This window comes from Lonchura striata, chromosome 22, assembly GCF_050655825.1.
Source record: "Lonchura striata isolate lonStrDom1 chromosome 22, ASM5065582v1, whole genome shotgun sequence".
Lineage (NCBI taxonomy): Eukaryota > Metazoa > Chordata > Aves > Passeriformes > Estrildidae > Lonchura > Lonchura striata.
Window position 1 is genome coordinate 3,228,071 of NC_140724.1, and position 14,039 is coordinate 3,242,109.

At 57.5% G+C, this 14,039-nt stretch overlaps 1 protein-coding gene across 1 annotated transcript in view; it reads left to right on the top strand.

Annotated features, from left to right (window-relative positions):
- The window catches only part of BMP1 (bone morphogenetic protein 1), a 36,217-nt gene that overhangs the window by 15,530 nt on the left and 6,648 nt on the right, over positions 1-14,039 (top strand). The window contains exons 2-14 of the mRNA XM_077789255.2: positions 190-303; positions 381-524; positions 613-730; positions 1,342-1,520; positions 1,637-1,742; positions 2,101-2,225; positions 7,054-7,169; positions 8,929-9,031; positions 11,196-11,312; positions 11,386-11,531; positions 12,989-13,184; positions 13,263-13,388; positions 13,495-13,655. Of these exons, the coding sequence (XP_077645381.2) occupies positions 190-303; positions 381-524; positions 613-730; positions 1,342-1,520; positions 1,637-1,742; positions 2,101-2,225; positions 7,054-7,169; positions 8,929-9,031; positions 11,196-11,312; positions 11,386-11,531; positions 12,989-13,184; positions 13,263-13,388; positions 13,495-13,655 (1,751 nt within the window). The remainder of the gene's footprint in view (positions 1-189; positions 304-380; positions 525-612; positions 731-1,341; positions 1,521-1,636; positions 1,743-2,100; positions 2,226-7,053; positions 7,170-8,928; positions 9,032-11,195; positions 11,313-11,385; positions 11,532-12,988; positions 13,185-13,262; positions 13,389-13,494; positions 13,656-14,039) is intronic.

Genomic DNA, 14,039 nt, shown 5'->3' on the forward strand with positions numbered 1-14,039 from the left:
GGGCTGGCTCCAGCTGCTGCGCAGCAGGGGGAGCCCGGCCAGCAGCACGCTCAGCTGAAGGAGAGAGAGGAGGAGGAGGGGGACGAGGAAGGGTTTGCCTTCATCTTCGGGGCTTGCCAGGCATGGAGGGGCTGTGGAAAGGATTTGGGATCCACAAAGGAGGACCCACAGCTCCCCTTCCCCTCCCAGCCGCCTTCCTGGGTGACATCGCCCTGGACGAGGAGGACCTGCAGCTCTTCCAGGTGGAGCGGGTGGTGGACCTGGCCCGTCACACCATCACCCGCCTGCCCTCCAACTCCTCAGGTACCGCCGTGCCCCCGGCACCCCCTGCCCGCCTCCATCCCCGGGGGCCACCCTCGTTGACCCCCTCATCCCCACAGGCAGCAACGCCACCGTCCCCCGGCCGGGCCACGCCGGGCACCGGGGCCGGCAGCGGGCACGGAGCCGCCGCGCCGCCACGTCCCGGCCCGAGCGAGTGTGGCCGGACGGGGTCATCCCCTACGTGATCAGCGGCAACTTCAGCGGTGAGTGCCAGCCGGCCCAGGGGCGCCCAACCCCGCCGTGCCTCAGTTTCCCCGCCGCGCTGACCCCCCGCTCGCCGCCCCTCCGCAGGCAGCCAGCGAGCCATCTTCCGGCAGGCCATGCGCCACTGGGAGAAGCACACTTGTGTCACCTTCCTGGAGCGCAACGACGAGGACAGCTACATCGTGTTCACCTACCGGCCCTGCGGGTGCGTCCCCGGGCTGCTCCGGGGGTTCGGGGCTGGGTTTTGAGGGGGGATCCGGGAGTTTGGGGTCCAGGAGGGGCCGGAGCTCGGCGCTCGCCGCCGGGGGATGAGGTCGGTGGCGCGGCACCAGCCCGGGCTTGCAGCGGGGCGGGTGCCAAAGGAAACAGGGGTTTGGACGAGCTCAGCATCTTCACACGTCGGGGCACGGCCCTGGCCGAGCAGATGGTGGGGAGGAGGAGGATTTCCCCGGGAATGGGAGCCCCTGCGTGGGTGCAAACCCTGAGCCAGGTCCAGCATGCAGGGCTGGAGCAGCTCAGCTGCAGGGCAGGGGCAGGGGTGGCTCCAGGGAGCTGGGTGGGCACCCATGGGAGCAGGGGCACGGCATCCGGGGCTGGCGCAGCCGTGCCGTGCCGTGCCAGCCCCGTGCCAGCGGCTGAGCTCTCCTGGTTTCCAGGCAGAGCTGAGGCTGGAGCTCCTCACTGGGGCAGGATGGATGAAGTTCTGTGTCGGGGTGATTCCCACACCCCCAACGTTTTGTGGGACCCCTGCCCTGATACCCCAGGGTGGGGAACACCGGGATGAGAGCTGGGAATCCCCTGCTTCCTCCCCTCCAGGTGCTGCTCCTACGTGGGCCGCCGAGGAGGGGGACCCCAGGCCATCTCCATCGGCAAAAACTGCGACAAATTCGGCATCGTGGTGCACGAGCTGGGCCACGTCATCGGCTTCTGGCACGAGCACACGCGCCCCGACCGGGATGACCACGTCTCCATCATCCGGGAGAACATCCAGCCAGGTGGGGACGAGCTTCCCCCCTCCTCCTCCTCCTCCTCCTCTTCTTCTTCATCCCTGCGGTGGGGTGCTGCCGAAATCGGGGTCCCCCTGGCAGAGCCCCCGTCCTGGCCTCCACAGGGCAGGAATACAACTTCCTCAAGATGGAGCCGGAGGAGGTGGAGTCGCTGGGGGAGACCTACGACTTCGACAGCATCATGCACTATGCCAGGAACACCTTCTCCAGGTACGGCCCCAGGGTGTCCCCCGCTGTCCCCTCACATCCTGGGGACAAGGACACAGTGGCCCAACCCCTGAGGATGGCTACCAGCTGTGGATGGGGTTAATTCCCTCCAAAAATGATTTCCATTGGCATTCTGAGTGGGATGAAACCCCTTCCCGGAGCAGGGAATCGCTGTCCCCGCGGCACTCAACTCCACTGGGGACACGTCCCCGCTGACTCACCGCCCCGCAAGCTTTAATTAGCCAAGCTGCTTTAATTAGCCAGGCTGTTTTAATTAGCCAGGCTGTTTTTAGCATCCTTCCCTGGTGTTGAGGCCGCAGGGTTGGTGATCCCCACCCGGCTCATCCCTCTCCTGCCCCAGGGGCATCTTCCTGGACACCATCCTGCCCAAATACGACGTGAACGGCATCCGCCCCGCCATCGGCCAGAGGACGCGGCTCAGCAAAGGTGACATCGCCCAGGCCCGCAAGCTCTACCGCTGCCCAGGTGAGTGCCACCACCCCGAGGGCACGCCGAGCCCGGCGGAGCAGCCCCGGGCTTGTATTTCCCGGGAAACCCTCGGGAAACGGGAATCTTGGCAAATCTTCATCCCGAATCTCGGCGAAAGCGGCGTCATCCCGGGTGGATTCCCTGTTCCCGGTGGTTTCGGGGTTCTCGCCGCTGTGGGAGTCTCTAAAGAGCGCTCGAGGTGGTTTTCTCCACCTCGGGGTGGCACTTTGGGGGGCTGTGAGGAGAATCTGCCTCTGTGAGGGTGACCTTGGCTGCCCTCTCTTGCCTTTCCTCCGAGAAAAGAGCATCCCCCCAGAGCGTTGTCCCAAAAAATCCTCCCTAGAGCCTCTTCTTGGAGCAGCCTTCAAAAAATCCTCCAAAAGCATCCCCAAAAATAATCTTCCAAAGAAATCGCCCAAAAAGAATCCAGCAAAGAACATCCAGCAAAAAAATCTCCCAAAGAAATGCCCCAAAAAGCATCCAGCAAAGAACATCCCCCAAAGAAATCCCACAAATAAATCCTCCGGAGAAATCCCCCAAAAAAATCCCCAAAGAAACCCCCCAAAGAAATCCCTCGGAGAAATCCCCCAAAAAGCACTCCTGCCCAGAGCAGCTCCCAAGAACACACCCCAAGAGCATTCCCCAAAAAAATCCTTCAAGAGCATCCTACAAAGAGCGTCTCCCAAAAAAAAAATCCCCCAAAAAATCCTTCAAAGAGCATCTCCCCTGAGAATTCCTACAAGAGAATCCTTCAAGGGAAAATCATCCCCAAAAAATCCTACAAAGAGCGTCTCCCAAAAAAAACCCCCAAAAAATCCTTCAAAGAGCATCTCCCCTGAGAATTCCTACAAGAGAATCCTTCAAGGGAAAATCATCTCCAAAAAATCCTACAAAGAGCATCTCCCAAAAAAATCCCCCAAAAAATCCTACAAAGAGCGTCGCCCCCCAGATCCTCCTGCAAAGCATCCCCCAAAAAATCCTTCAAAGAGCATCTCCCAAAAAAAAAAGTCCCAAAAAATCCTTCAAAGAGCGTCTCCCAAAAACATCTCCCAAAAAATCCTTCAAAGAGCATCTCCCCAGAGAATTCCTACAAAAGAATCCTTCAAGGGAAAAGCATCCCCAAAAAATCCTTCAAAGAGCATCTCCCCCCAGATCCTCCTGCAAGAGTATCCCCCAAAAAATCCTAAAAAGAGCGTCTCCCAAAAAAATCTCCCAAAAAATCCTTCAAAGAGCATCTCCCCAGAGAATTCCTACAAAAGAATCCTTCAAGGGAAAAGCATCCCCAAAAAATCCTTCAAAGAGCGTCTCCCCCCAGATCCTCCTGCAAAGCATCCCCCAAAAAATCCTTCAAAGAGCATCTCCCAAAAAAATCTCCCAAAAAATCCTTCAAAGAGCATCTCCCAAAAAAATCTCCCAAAAAATCCTTCAAAGAGCATCTCCCCAGAGAATTCCTACAAGAGAATCCTTCAAGGGAAAAGCATCACCCAAAAAAATCCTTCAAAGAGCGTCTCCCAAAAAAAATTTCCAAAAAAATCCTACAAAGATAATCTCCCCAGAGAATTCCTACAAGAGAATCCTTCAAGGGAAAAGCATCACCCAAAAAAAATCCTTCAAAGAGCATCTCCCAAAAAAAACTCTTGAAAAATCCTTCAAAGAGCGTCTCCCCCCAGATCCTCCTGCAAGAGCATCCCCCAAAAAATCCTTCAAAGAGCATCTCCCAAAAAAAATTTCCAAAAAAATCCTACAAAGATAATCTCCCCAGAGAATTCCTACAAGAGAATCCTTCAAGGGAAAAGCATCACCCAAAAAAAATCCTTCAAAGAGCATCTCCCAAAAAAAAACTCTTGAAAAAATCCTTCAAAGAGCGTCTCCCCCCAGATCCTCCTGCAAAGCATCCCCCAAAAAAGCCTTCAAAGAGCATCTCCCAAAAAAATCTCCCAAAAAATCCTTCAAAGAGCATCTCCCCTGAGAATGCCTACAAGAGAATCCTTCAAGGGAAAAGCATCCCCAAAAAATCCTACAAAGAGCATCTCCCAAAAAAATCTCCAGAAAAATCCTACAAAGAGCGTCTCCCCCCAGATCCTCCTGCAAAGCATCCCCCATAAAATCCTTCAAAGAGCATCTCCCAAAAAAAATTTCCAAAAAAATCCTACAAAGATAATCTCCCCAGAGAATTCTTACAAAAGAATCCTTCAAGGGAAAAGCATCCCCAAAAAATCCTTCAAAGAGCATCTCCCAAAAAAAATGTCCCAAAAAATCCTTCAAAGAGAGTCTCCCAAAAAAACTCTTGAAAAATCCTTCAAAGAGCGTCTCCCCCCAGATCCTCCTCCAAGAACATCCCCCAAAAAATCCTAAAAAGAGCGTCTCCCAAAAACATCTCCCAAAAAATCCTTCAAAGAGCATCTCCCCAGAGAATTCCTACAAGAGAATCCTTCAAGGGAAAAGCATCACCCAAAAAAAATCCTTCAAAGAGCATCTCCCAAAAAAAAACTCTTGAAAAATCCTTCAAAGAGCGTCTCCCCCCAGATCCTCCTGCAAAGCATCCCCCAAAAAAGCCTTCAAAGAGCATCTCCCAAAAAAATCTCCCAAAAAATCCTTCAAAGAGCATCTCCCCTGAGAATGCCTACAAGAGAATCCTTCAAGGGAAAAGCATCCCCAAAAAATCCTACAAAGAGCATCTCCCAAAAAAATCTCCAGAAAAATCCTACAAAGAGCGTCTCCCCCCAGATCCTCCTGCAAAGCATCCCCCATAAAATCCTTCAAAGAGCATCTCCCAAAAAAAATTTCCAAAAAAATCCTACAAAGATAATCTCCCCAGAGAATTCTTACAAAAGAATCCTTCAAGGGAAAAGCATCCCCAAAAAATCCTTCAAAGAGCATCTCCCAAAAAAAAGTCCCAAAAAATCCTTCAAAGAGAGTCTCCCAAAAAACTCTTGAAAAATCCTTCAAAGAGCGTCTCCCCCCAGATCCTCCTCCAAGAACATCCCCCAAAAAATCCTTCAAAGAGCATCTCCCAAAAAAAATTTCCAAAAAAATCCTACAAAGATAATCTCCCCAGAGAATTCTTACAAAAGAATCCTTCAAGGGAAAAGCATCCCCAAAAAATCCTTCAAAGAGCATCTCCCAAAAAAAAGTCCCAAAAAATCCTTCAAAGAGCGTCTCCCAAAAAAAACTCTTGAAAAATCCTTCAAAGAGCGTCTCCCCCCAGATCCTCCTCCAAGAACATCCCCCAAAAAATCCTAAAAAGAGCGTCTCCCAAAAACATCTCCCAAAAAATCCTTCAAAGAGCATCTCCCCTGAGAATTCCTACAAGAGAATCCTTCAAGGGAAAATCATCCCCAAAAAATCCTACAAAGAGCATCTCCCAAAAAAATCCCCCAAAAAATCCTACAAAGAGCGTCTCCCCCCAGATCCTCCTGCAAAGCATCCCCCAAAAAATCCTTCAAAGAGCATCTCCCAAAAAAATCTCCCAAAAAATCCTTCAAAGAGCATCTCCCCAGAGAATTCCTACAAGAGAATCCTTCAAGGGAAAAGCATCACCCAAAAAAATCCTTCAAAGAGCGTCTCCCAAAAAAAACTCTTGAAAAATCCTTCAAAGAGCGTCTCCCCCCAGATCCTCCTGCAAGAGCATCCCCCAAAAAAACCTTCAAAGAGCATCTCCCAAAAAAATCCCCCAAAAAATCCTACAAAGAGCGTCTCCCCCCAGATCCTCCTGCAAAGCATCCCCCAAAAAATCCTTCAAAGAGCATCTCCCAAAAACATCTCCCAAAGAATCCTTCCAAGAGCATCTACAAGAGAATCCTTCCAGGGAAAAGCATCCCCCCAGAGGATCTTCCAAGACCATCCCCCTGACAAATCCCCCAAAAACCATTCCCCAGGAGCATCCTCCGGGATCAGAGCATCCCCTGAGCGCATCCCCCGGCCCCAGACCCCCCTGGGGGATCGGAGCCTCCTCCGGGAGCTTTTTCCAGCCCAGCCCGGCCCCGCAGCGGGGTTTGGATGCGGTGGGACGCGGGACGGGACATCCCGATCCCATCGGAGCTCGCGAAATCCGCCGCGGGGCTGGAGCGGGTGGCGAGCGGAGCTCCGCTGTCACCTGGCAGGGCTCTGGGAGTGGGGACTGCCAGCGGTGGCATTGTCGCAGGCTGGGGACGGGGGTGGCTGGCACCAGTGCCCGCGGCTGCAGGCGCGTGTTCCGCGGCCGTGCTGCCAACATCTGCAAGGAGTTTGGCTCCCGCGCTCTCCCCGCTTAATTCCAGCCGCTAATTAACAGCCTGGAAGAGGAAAAACCTTTGGCAGGGGCCCCGCGGCTGTGCCGCCTTCAGGGGAGCAGGAAAAGCGATTCGTTTGGAGCAAAGGGAAAATAAAAAAGGGAAAAACCCCCTCCCGAAAAAGCTTCACGAGTGTCCCCACTTCAAGGAGGGGGGAAAAAGCAGCGAGTTCAGCTTTCGAGCGGCTTTTTTGGCACCGTTTCACCTTCCGAGCGGCAGGGTGGGCACGGGGGGCGGCCGCCTCGGCCCCCCGAGAGCCGCGGGAGCCGTGCGGCTTCCAGACGGGCCAGCTCCCGGGAAACCCTCCCGGAGCTGGCCCCGGAGCACGGCCCGGGGCTCCGGCAGCGCCCCTGCCCCGCCGGCCGCGGCCCCGAGGGGTGCCAGGAGCCGGGAGCCGCTCCAGGGAGGGATGGGGATGGCGCTGATCCGTTTTATTTTCCGGGAATTCGGGTGGGGGAAAAGGCGCTGGGGATGGGGGTGAAGGCAGCGATGCCCTTCCTGCTGCTGGGGGTTTCCCCTGAGGGGTCTGAACCCCAAATTTTCGCCCTCTGCAGCCTGTGGGGAGACGCTCCAGGACAGCCAGGGCAACTTCTCCTCGCCGGAATTCCCCAATGGATACTCGGCGCACATGCACTGCGTCTGGAGGATCTCGGTGACCCCCGGAGAGAAGGTGCTGACTGCTGGGGTGTCCCGGGCCCCAGCACCCCCCAGCCCTCTTTTGGGGTTTCCCAGGTCCCAGCACCCTCCCAGCCCTGTTTTGGGGTGTCCCAGCACCCTCCCAGCCCTGTTTTGGGGTGTCCCGGGCCCCAGCACCCCCCAGCCCTGTTTTGGGGTGTCCCGGGTCCCAGCACCCCCCAGCCCTGTTTTGGGGTGTCCCGGGTCCCAGCACCCTCCCAGCCCTGTTTTGGGGTGTCCCGGGTCCCAGCACCCTCCCAGCCCTGTTTTGGGGTGTCCCAACATCCCCCCAGGCCTGTTTTGGGGTGTCCCAGCACCCTCCCAGCCCTGTTTTGGGGTGTCCCGGGTCCCAGCACCCTCCCAGCCCTGTTTTGGGGTGTCCCAACATCCCCCCAGCCCTGTTTTGGGGTGTCCCGGGTCCCAGCATCCCAACTCCCACCCTCTTCCAGCCCTCCTCCCCTGAGTCCCAGCCCTGTTTTGGGGTGTCCCGGGTCCCAGCACCCTCCCAGCCCTGTTTTGGGGTGTCCCGGGTCCCAGCACCCTCCCAGCCCTGTTTTGGGGTGTCCCAGCACCCTCCCAGCCCTGTTTTGGGGTGTCCCGGGCCCCAGCACCTCCCAGCCCTGTTTTGGGGTGTCCCAGCATCCTCCCAGCCCTGTTTTTGGGTGTCCCGGGTCCCAGCACCCTCCCATCCCTGTTTTTGGGGTTTCCCAGGTCCCAGCACCCTCCCAGCCCTGTTTTGGGGTGTTCCGGGTCCCAGCATCCTCCCACCCCTGTTTTGGGGTGTCCCAGCATCCTCCCTGCCCTGTTTTGGGGTATCCCAGCACCCGTCCCAGCCCTGTTTTTGGGGTTTCCCAGGTCCCATCATCCTCCCTGCCCTGTTTTGGGGTGTCCCAGCACCCTCCCAGCCCTGTTTTGGGTGTCCCGGGTCCCAGCACCCTCCCAGCCCTGTTTTGGGGTGTCCTGGGTTCCCAGCACCCTTCCAGCCCTGTTTTGGGGTGTCCCAGCACCCTCCCACCCCTGTTTTGGGGTGTCCCAGCACCATCCCAGCCCTGTTTTTGGGGTGTCCCGGGCCCCAGCACCTCCCAGCCCTGTTTGGGGTGTCCCGGGTCCCAGCATCCTCCCAGCCCTGTTTTGGGGTGTCCCAGCACCCTCCCAGCCCTGTTTTTGGGTGTCCCGGGTCCCAGCACCCTCCCAGCCCTGTTTTTGGAGTGTCCTGGGTTCCCAGCACCCTCCCAGCCCTGTTTTTGGGTGTCCCGGGTCCCAGCTCCCTCCCAGCCCTGTTTTGGGGTGTCCCAGCATCCTCCCTGCCCTGTTTTGGGGTGTCCCAGCACCCTCCCAGCCCTGTTTTGGGGTGTCCCAGCACCCTCCCAGCCCTGTTTTTGGGGTTTCCCAGGTCCCAGCACCCTCCCAGCCCTGTTTTGGGGTGTCCCAGCATTCTCCCAGCCCGGTTTTGGGGTGTCCCAGCGCCCTCCCTGCCCTGTTTTTGGGTGTCCCGGGTCCCAGAACCCCCCCAGCCCTGTTCTGGGGTGTCCCAGCACCCTCCCAGCCCTGTTTTTGGGGTTTCCCAGGTCCCATCATCCTCCCAGCCCTGTTTTGGGGTGTCACAGCACCCTCCCAGCCCTGTTTTGGGGTGTCCGGGGTACCATCACCCCGCTGTGGGGTGGGATGCTCGGGGCAGAGCAGGTCTGGGCTCCCCGGCAGATGGGGCGCGGGGGGATCTCACCCCACGCTCTTGCCGCTCCTGCCGCCCTCAGATCATCCTGAATTTCACCACCCTGGACCTCTACCGAAGCCGGCTGTGCTGGTACGACTACGTGGAGGTGAGAGACGGGTTCTGGAGAAAGGCCACGCTGCGAGGTAACAACCGCGGGCCTCCCGCCCGCTCCTCCCGCCCGCCGGGGCCGCCCCGGGGCCGGCAGCGGGGCCGGGGGATCCCCTCTGCCCCTCTCCTGCTGTCCCAAAATCCTGGGGAGGGGGGAAGGACCCCCCCAGAGGGGTTGTGGAGGTGGATGGAGCTCCCAGTTTAGCCCCCAGCAGTGAGAGCAGGCTGGGGGATCCGGCCGGCTGGCACAACTCTCCTCGGGGAGTGACGGGGTCCTGGTGCCACCCCGAGGAGCTGGGTGTTCTCCAGGGAGACTCCAGGATCCCAGTCCCATCCCTGTGGTGCTCCCCAGGAACATTCCAGGATCCCAGTCCCATCCCTGTGGTGTTACCCAGGAACATTCCGGGATCCCAGTCCCATCCCTGTGATGTTCCCCAGGGAGATTCCAGGATCCCAGTCCCATCCCTGTGGTGTTACCCAGGAACATTCCGGGATCCCAGTCCCATCCCTGTGATGTTCCCCAGGAACATTCTGGGATCCCAGTCCCATCCTTGTGGTGCTCCCCAGGGAGATTCCAGGATCCCAGTCCCATCCCTGTGATGTTCCCCAGGGAGATTCCAGGATCCCAGTCCCATCCCTGTGATGTTCCCCAGGGAGATTCCGGGATCCCAGTCCCATCCCTGTGATGTTCCCCAGGGAGATTCCAGGATCCCAGTCCCATCCCTGTGGTGCTCCCCAGGAACATTCTGGGATCCCAGTCCCGTCCCCACGAGCTGATGTTCCCCAAATCCCAGGATTCCCAAGTCCCCTGGAATCACCAGTGGGAGTGAAACAGCCGGAAAAGCCGGAGGGGAGCAGGGAGAAGCCTTTGGCTTTAGGCTGGAAAGGGGAGCGGGGCACCAGGAGGAAGTGGAGGTGACCAAGAGGAGGCGGCAGTGAGGAAGAGGAGGTAGCAGTGAGGAAGAGGAGGTGGAAGTGAGGAAGAGGAGGTGGCAGTGAGGAAGAGGAGATAGCGGTGAAGAAGAGGAGGTGGCGGTGAGGAAGAGGAGGTGGCAGTGAGGAAGAGGAGGTGGCGGTGAGGAAGAGGAGATAGCGGTGAAGAAGAGGAGGTGGTGGTGAGGAAGAGGAGGTGGAAGTGAGGAAGAGGAGATAACGGTGAGGAAGAGGAAATAACAGTGAGCAAGAGGAGGCGGTGAGGAAGAGGAGATGGTGAGGAAGAGGAGATAATGGTGAGGAAAAGGAGATAGCAGTGAGGAAGAGGATGTGGCAGTGAGGAAGAGGAGATAGCAGTGATGAAGAGGAGATGACAGAAGGGAAAAGGAGGTGGCAGTGAGAAAGACGGGATGGTGAGGAAGAGGAGATGGCAGTGAGGAAGAGGAGATAACGGTGCAGAAAAGGATGTGGCAGTGAGGAAGAGGAGATGGCAGTGAGGAAGAGGAGATAGTGGTGAAGGAGGTGGCAGTGAGGAAGAGGAGATAACAGTGAGGAAGAGGAGATAGCGGTGAAGGAGGTGGCAGTGAGGAAGAAGAGATAGCGGTGAAGAAGAGGAGGTGGCGGTGATGAAGAGGAGGTGGCGGTGAGGAAGAGGAGGTGGCAGTGGGGAAGAGGAGATAATGGTGAGGAAGAGGAGATAATGGTGAGGAAGAGGAGATAACGGTGAGGAAGAGGAGGTGGAAGTGGGGAAGAGCAGATGATGAGGAAGAGGAGGTGGCAGTAGGGAAAAGGAGGTGGCAGTGGGGAAGAAGAGATAATGGTGAGGAAGAGGAGATAACGGTGAGGAAGAGGAGATAACGGTGAGGAAGAGGAGGCGGCGGTGAGGAAGAGGAGATAGGAGCAAGGAAGAGGAGATAACAGTGAGCAAGAGGAGATAATGGTGAGGAAGAGGAGATGGCAGTGAGGAAGAGGAGATAACGGTGAGGAAGAGGAGGTGGAAGTGGGGAAGAGCAGATGATGAGGAAGAGGAGGTGGAAGTGGGGAAGAGCAGATGATGAGGAAGAGGAGGTGGCAGTGGGGAAGAGGAGATAATGGTGAGGAAGAGGAGATAATGGTGAGGAAGAGGAGATAGCGGTGAGGAAGAGGAGATAGCGGTGAGGAAGAGGAGATAGCGGTGAGCAAGAGGAGGCGGCGGCGAGCAGGAGGAGGCGGCGGTGAGGAAGAGGAGGCTCCAGCACGGCAGCCCCAGCCCGCCTTCCTCCCCAGGCAGGTTCTGCGGGAACAAGCTGCCCGAGCCCATCATCTCCACCGACAGCCGCCTCTGGGTGGAGTTCCGCAGCAGCAGCAACTGGGTGGGCAAAGGTTTCTTCGCCGTCTACGAAGGTAAGGGGGGATCCGGGGGGCTCGGGGGGTGCCGGGGGGCTCGGGGGGCTCAGGGTGCTCCCCTCCCTTCCAGCCATCTGCGGGGGGGACGTCAGGAAGGACAACGGGCACATCCAGTCGCCCAACTACCCCGACGACTATCGGCCCAGCAAGGTGTGCGTGTGGAGAATCACCGTGTCCGAGGGCTACCACGTGGGATTGACCTTCCAGTCCTTCGAGGTGGGTCCGAGTCCTCCGCCGAGAATGGGGAGGGGTCGTCTCCTCATGCCGTGCCTCAGTTTCCCCACGCGACAGGGGCGGGGAAGGGTTTGGGGGTGCTGGGATGGAACTACCCCCGGTTCTGTGGGGCGGGGAGGGTTTGGGGGTGCTGGGATGGAACCACCCCCAGTTCTGTGGGGCAGGGAAGGGTTTGGGGGTGCTGGGATGGAACAACCCCTGGTTCTGTGGGGCAGAAAGGGTTTGGGGGTGCTGGGATGGAACAACCCCCGGTTCTGTGGGGCAGAAAGGGTTTGGGGGTGCTGGGATGGAACCACCCCCGGTTCTGTGGGGCAGAAAGGGTTTGGGGGTGCTGGGATGGAACCACCCCTGGTTCGGTAGGGTGGGAAGGGTTTGGGGTGCTGGGATGGAACCACCCCCGGTTCAGTGGGGCGGGGAGGGTTTGGGGGTGCTGGGATGGAACCACCCCTGGTTCGGTAGGGTGGGAAGGGTTTGGGGTGCTGGGATGGAACCACCCCCGGTTCAGTGGGGCGGGGAAGGGTTTGGGGGTGCTGGGATGGAACAACCCCCGGTTCTGTGGGGCAGAAAGGGTTTGGGGGTGCTGGGATGGAACCACCCCTGGTTGTGTGGGGCTGGAAGGGTTTGGGGGTGCTGGGATGGAACCACCCCCGGTTCTGTGGGGCGGGAAGGGTTTGGGGGTGCTGGGATGGAACCACCCCCGGTTCTGTGGGGCGGGGAAGGGTTTGGGGGTGCTGGGATGGAACCATGCCAGGTTCAGTGGGAAAAGGTCTCCGAGCGTAGAGAGAAACTCGAATTTTCCAGGCTTCGTTCTGGGGAAAGGCTGGGAGAAAATCCGAGGGAAGAACGAGGAACAATTCTTGTCTTCGCTCGCTGCGCGCACGTGCAGCTTGTTTAAGCCAAGGGTGGTTTCCTCATTAGCCAACGGTGATGGCGTTTTAATTAAAGAACCGATCAGGTCAACATGTAATGAATTGAGATATAGAAGAACAATGGGTTTTTAATAACGACTATTGACCAGCCTTCTTATATTAATTATTGGAGGATAATCAGGTCAACACGTAGCAAACTAAGATATAAAAGAACAATGGGTTTTTAATAACAATTATTGACCAGCCTTTTTATATTAATTGTTGGGGGCTAATCAGGTGAACACGTAGCGAGCTAAGATATAAAAAATGGGGTGTTTAATAACGATTATTGACCAGCCTTCTTCTATTAATTATTGGGGGCTGAACAGGTCAACATCTAACGAACTGAGATATAAAAAACAATGGGTTTTTTAATAACGATTATTGACCAGCCTTCTTATGTTAATTATTGGGGGCTAAACAGGTCAACACGTAGCGAGCTAAGATATAAAAAATGGGTTTTTTAATGGAGATTATTGACCAGCCGATTTATATTAATTACTGGGGGTTGTCTGTTGTTCCCCCCGCCAGATCGAGCGCCACGACAGCTGCGCCTACGACTACCTGGAGATCCGCGACGGCAGCAGCGACTCGAGCAGCCTCATCGGCCGCTACTGCGGCTACGACAAACCCGACGACATCAAGAGCACCTCCAACAAGCTCTGGATGAAATTCGTCTCCGACGGCTCCATCAACAAGGCCGGCTTCGCCGTCAACTTCTTCAAAGGTTTTTTTGGGGTGCTCCGGGGATCGCTGGGGGGGGGTCGCAGCCCCCTGGCCGCTCACAACCCCCTGCCTTGCCCAGAGATGGACGAGTGCTCCCGGCCCAACAACGGCGGCTGCGAGCAGCGCTGCGTCAACACCCTGGGCAGCTACAAGTGTGCCTGCGACCCCGGCTACGAGCTGGCGGCCGACAAGCGCCGCTGCGAGGGTGAGCGTCCCCCCCGAGACCACCCGCCCACCCCAAAAATCCCCTCGGCGCGCCCCTCGCCGCGACCCCGCGGAGGTGACGGGCGCTGCGTGGTGCCGCCCTGCAGCCGCCTGCGGAGGTTTCCTCACCAAGCTCAACGGCTCCATCACCAGCCCGGGCTGGCCCAAGGAGTATCCCCCCAACAAGAACTGCATCTGGCAGCTGGTGGCCCCCACCCAGTACCGCATCTCCCTCCAGTTCGATTTCTTCGAGACCGAGGGCAACGATGTGAGTCTGGGGGGGCAGCGTCCCTCTGCGCCGTGTCCCCAGCCCCAAAACCCCATTTCCTAGCCCCAAAACCCCATTTCCCAGCCCCAAAACACCCCCCGGGGTGGCACCGCCGTGTCCCCAGCCCCAAAACCCCATTCCCCAGCCCCAAAACCCCATTTCCCAGCCCCAAAACCCCATTCCCCAGCCCCAAAACCCCATTCCCCAGCCCCAAAACCCCATTTCCCAACCCCAAAACCCCATTTCCCAGCCCCAAAACCCCATTTCCCAGCCCCAAAACCCCATTTCCCAGCCCCAAAACACCCCCCCGGGGTGGCACCGCCGTGTCCCCAGCCCCAAAACCCCATTCCCCAGCCCCAAAACCCCATTCCCCAGCCCCAAAAC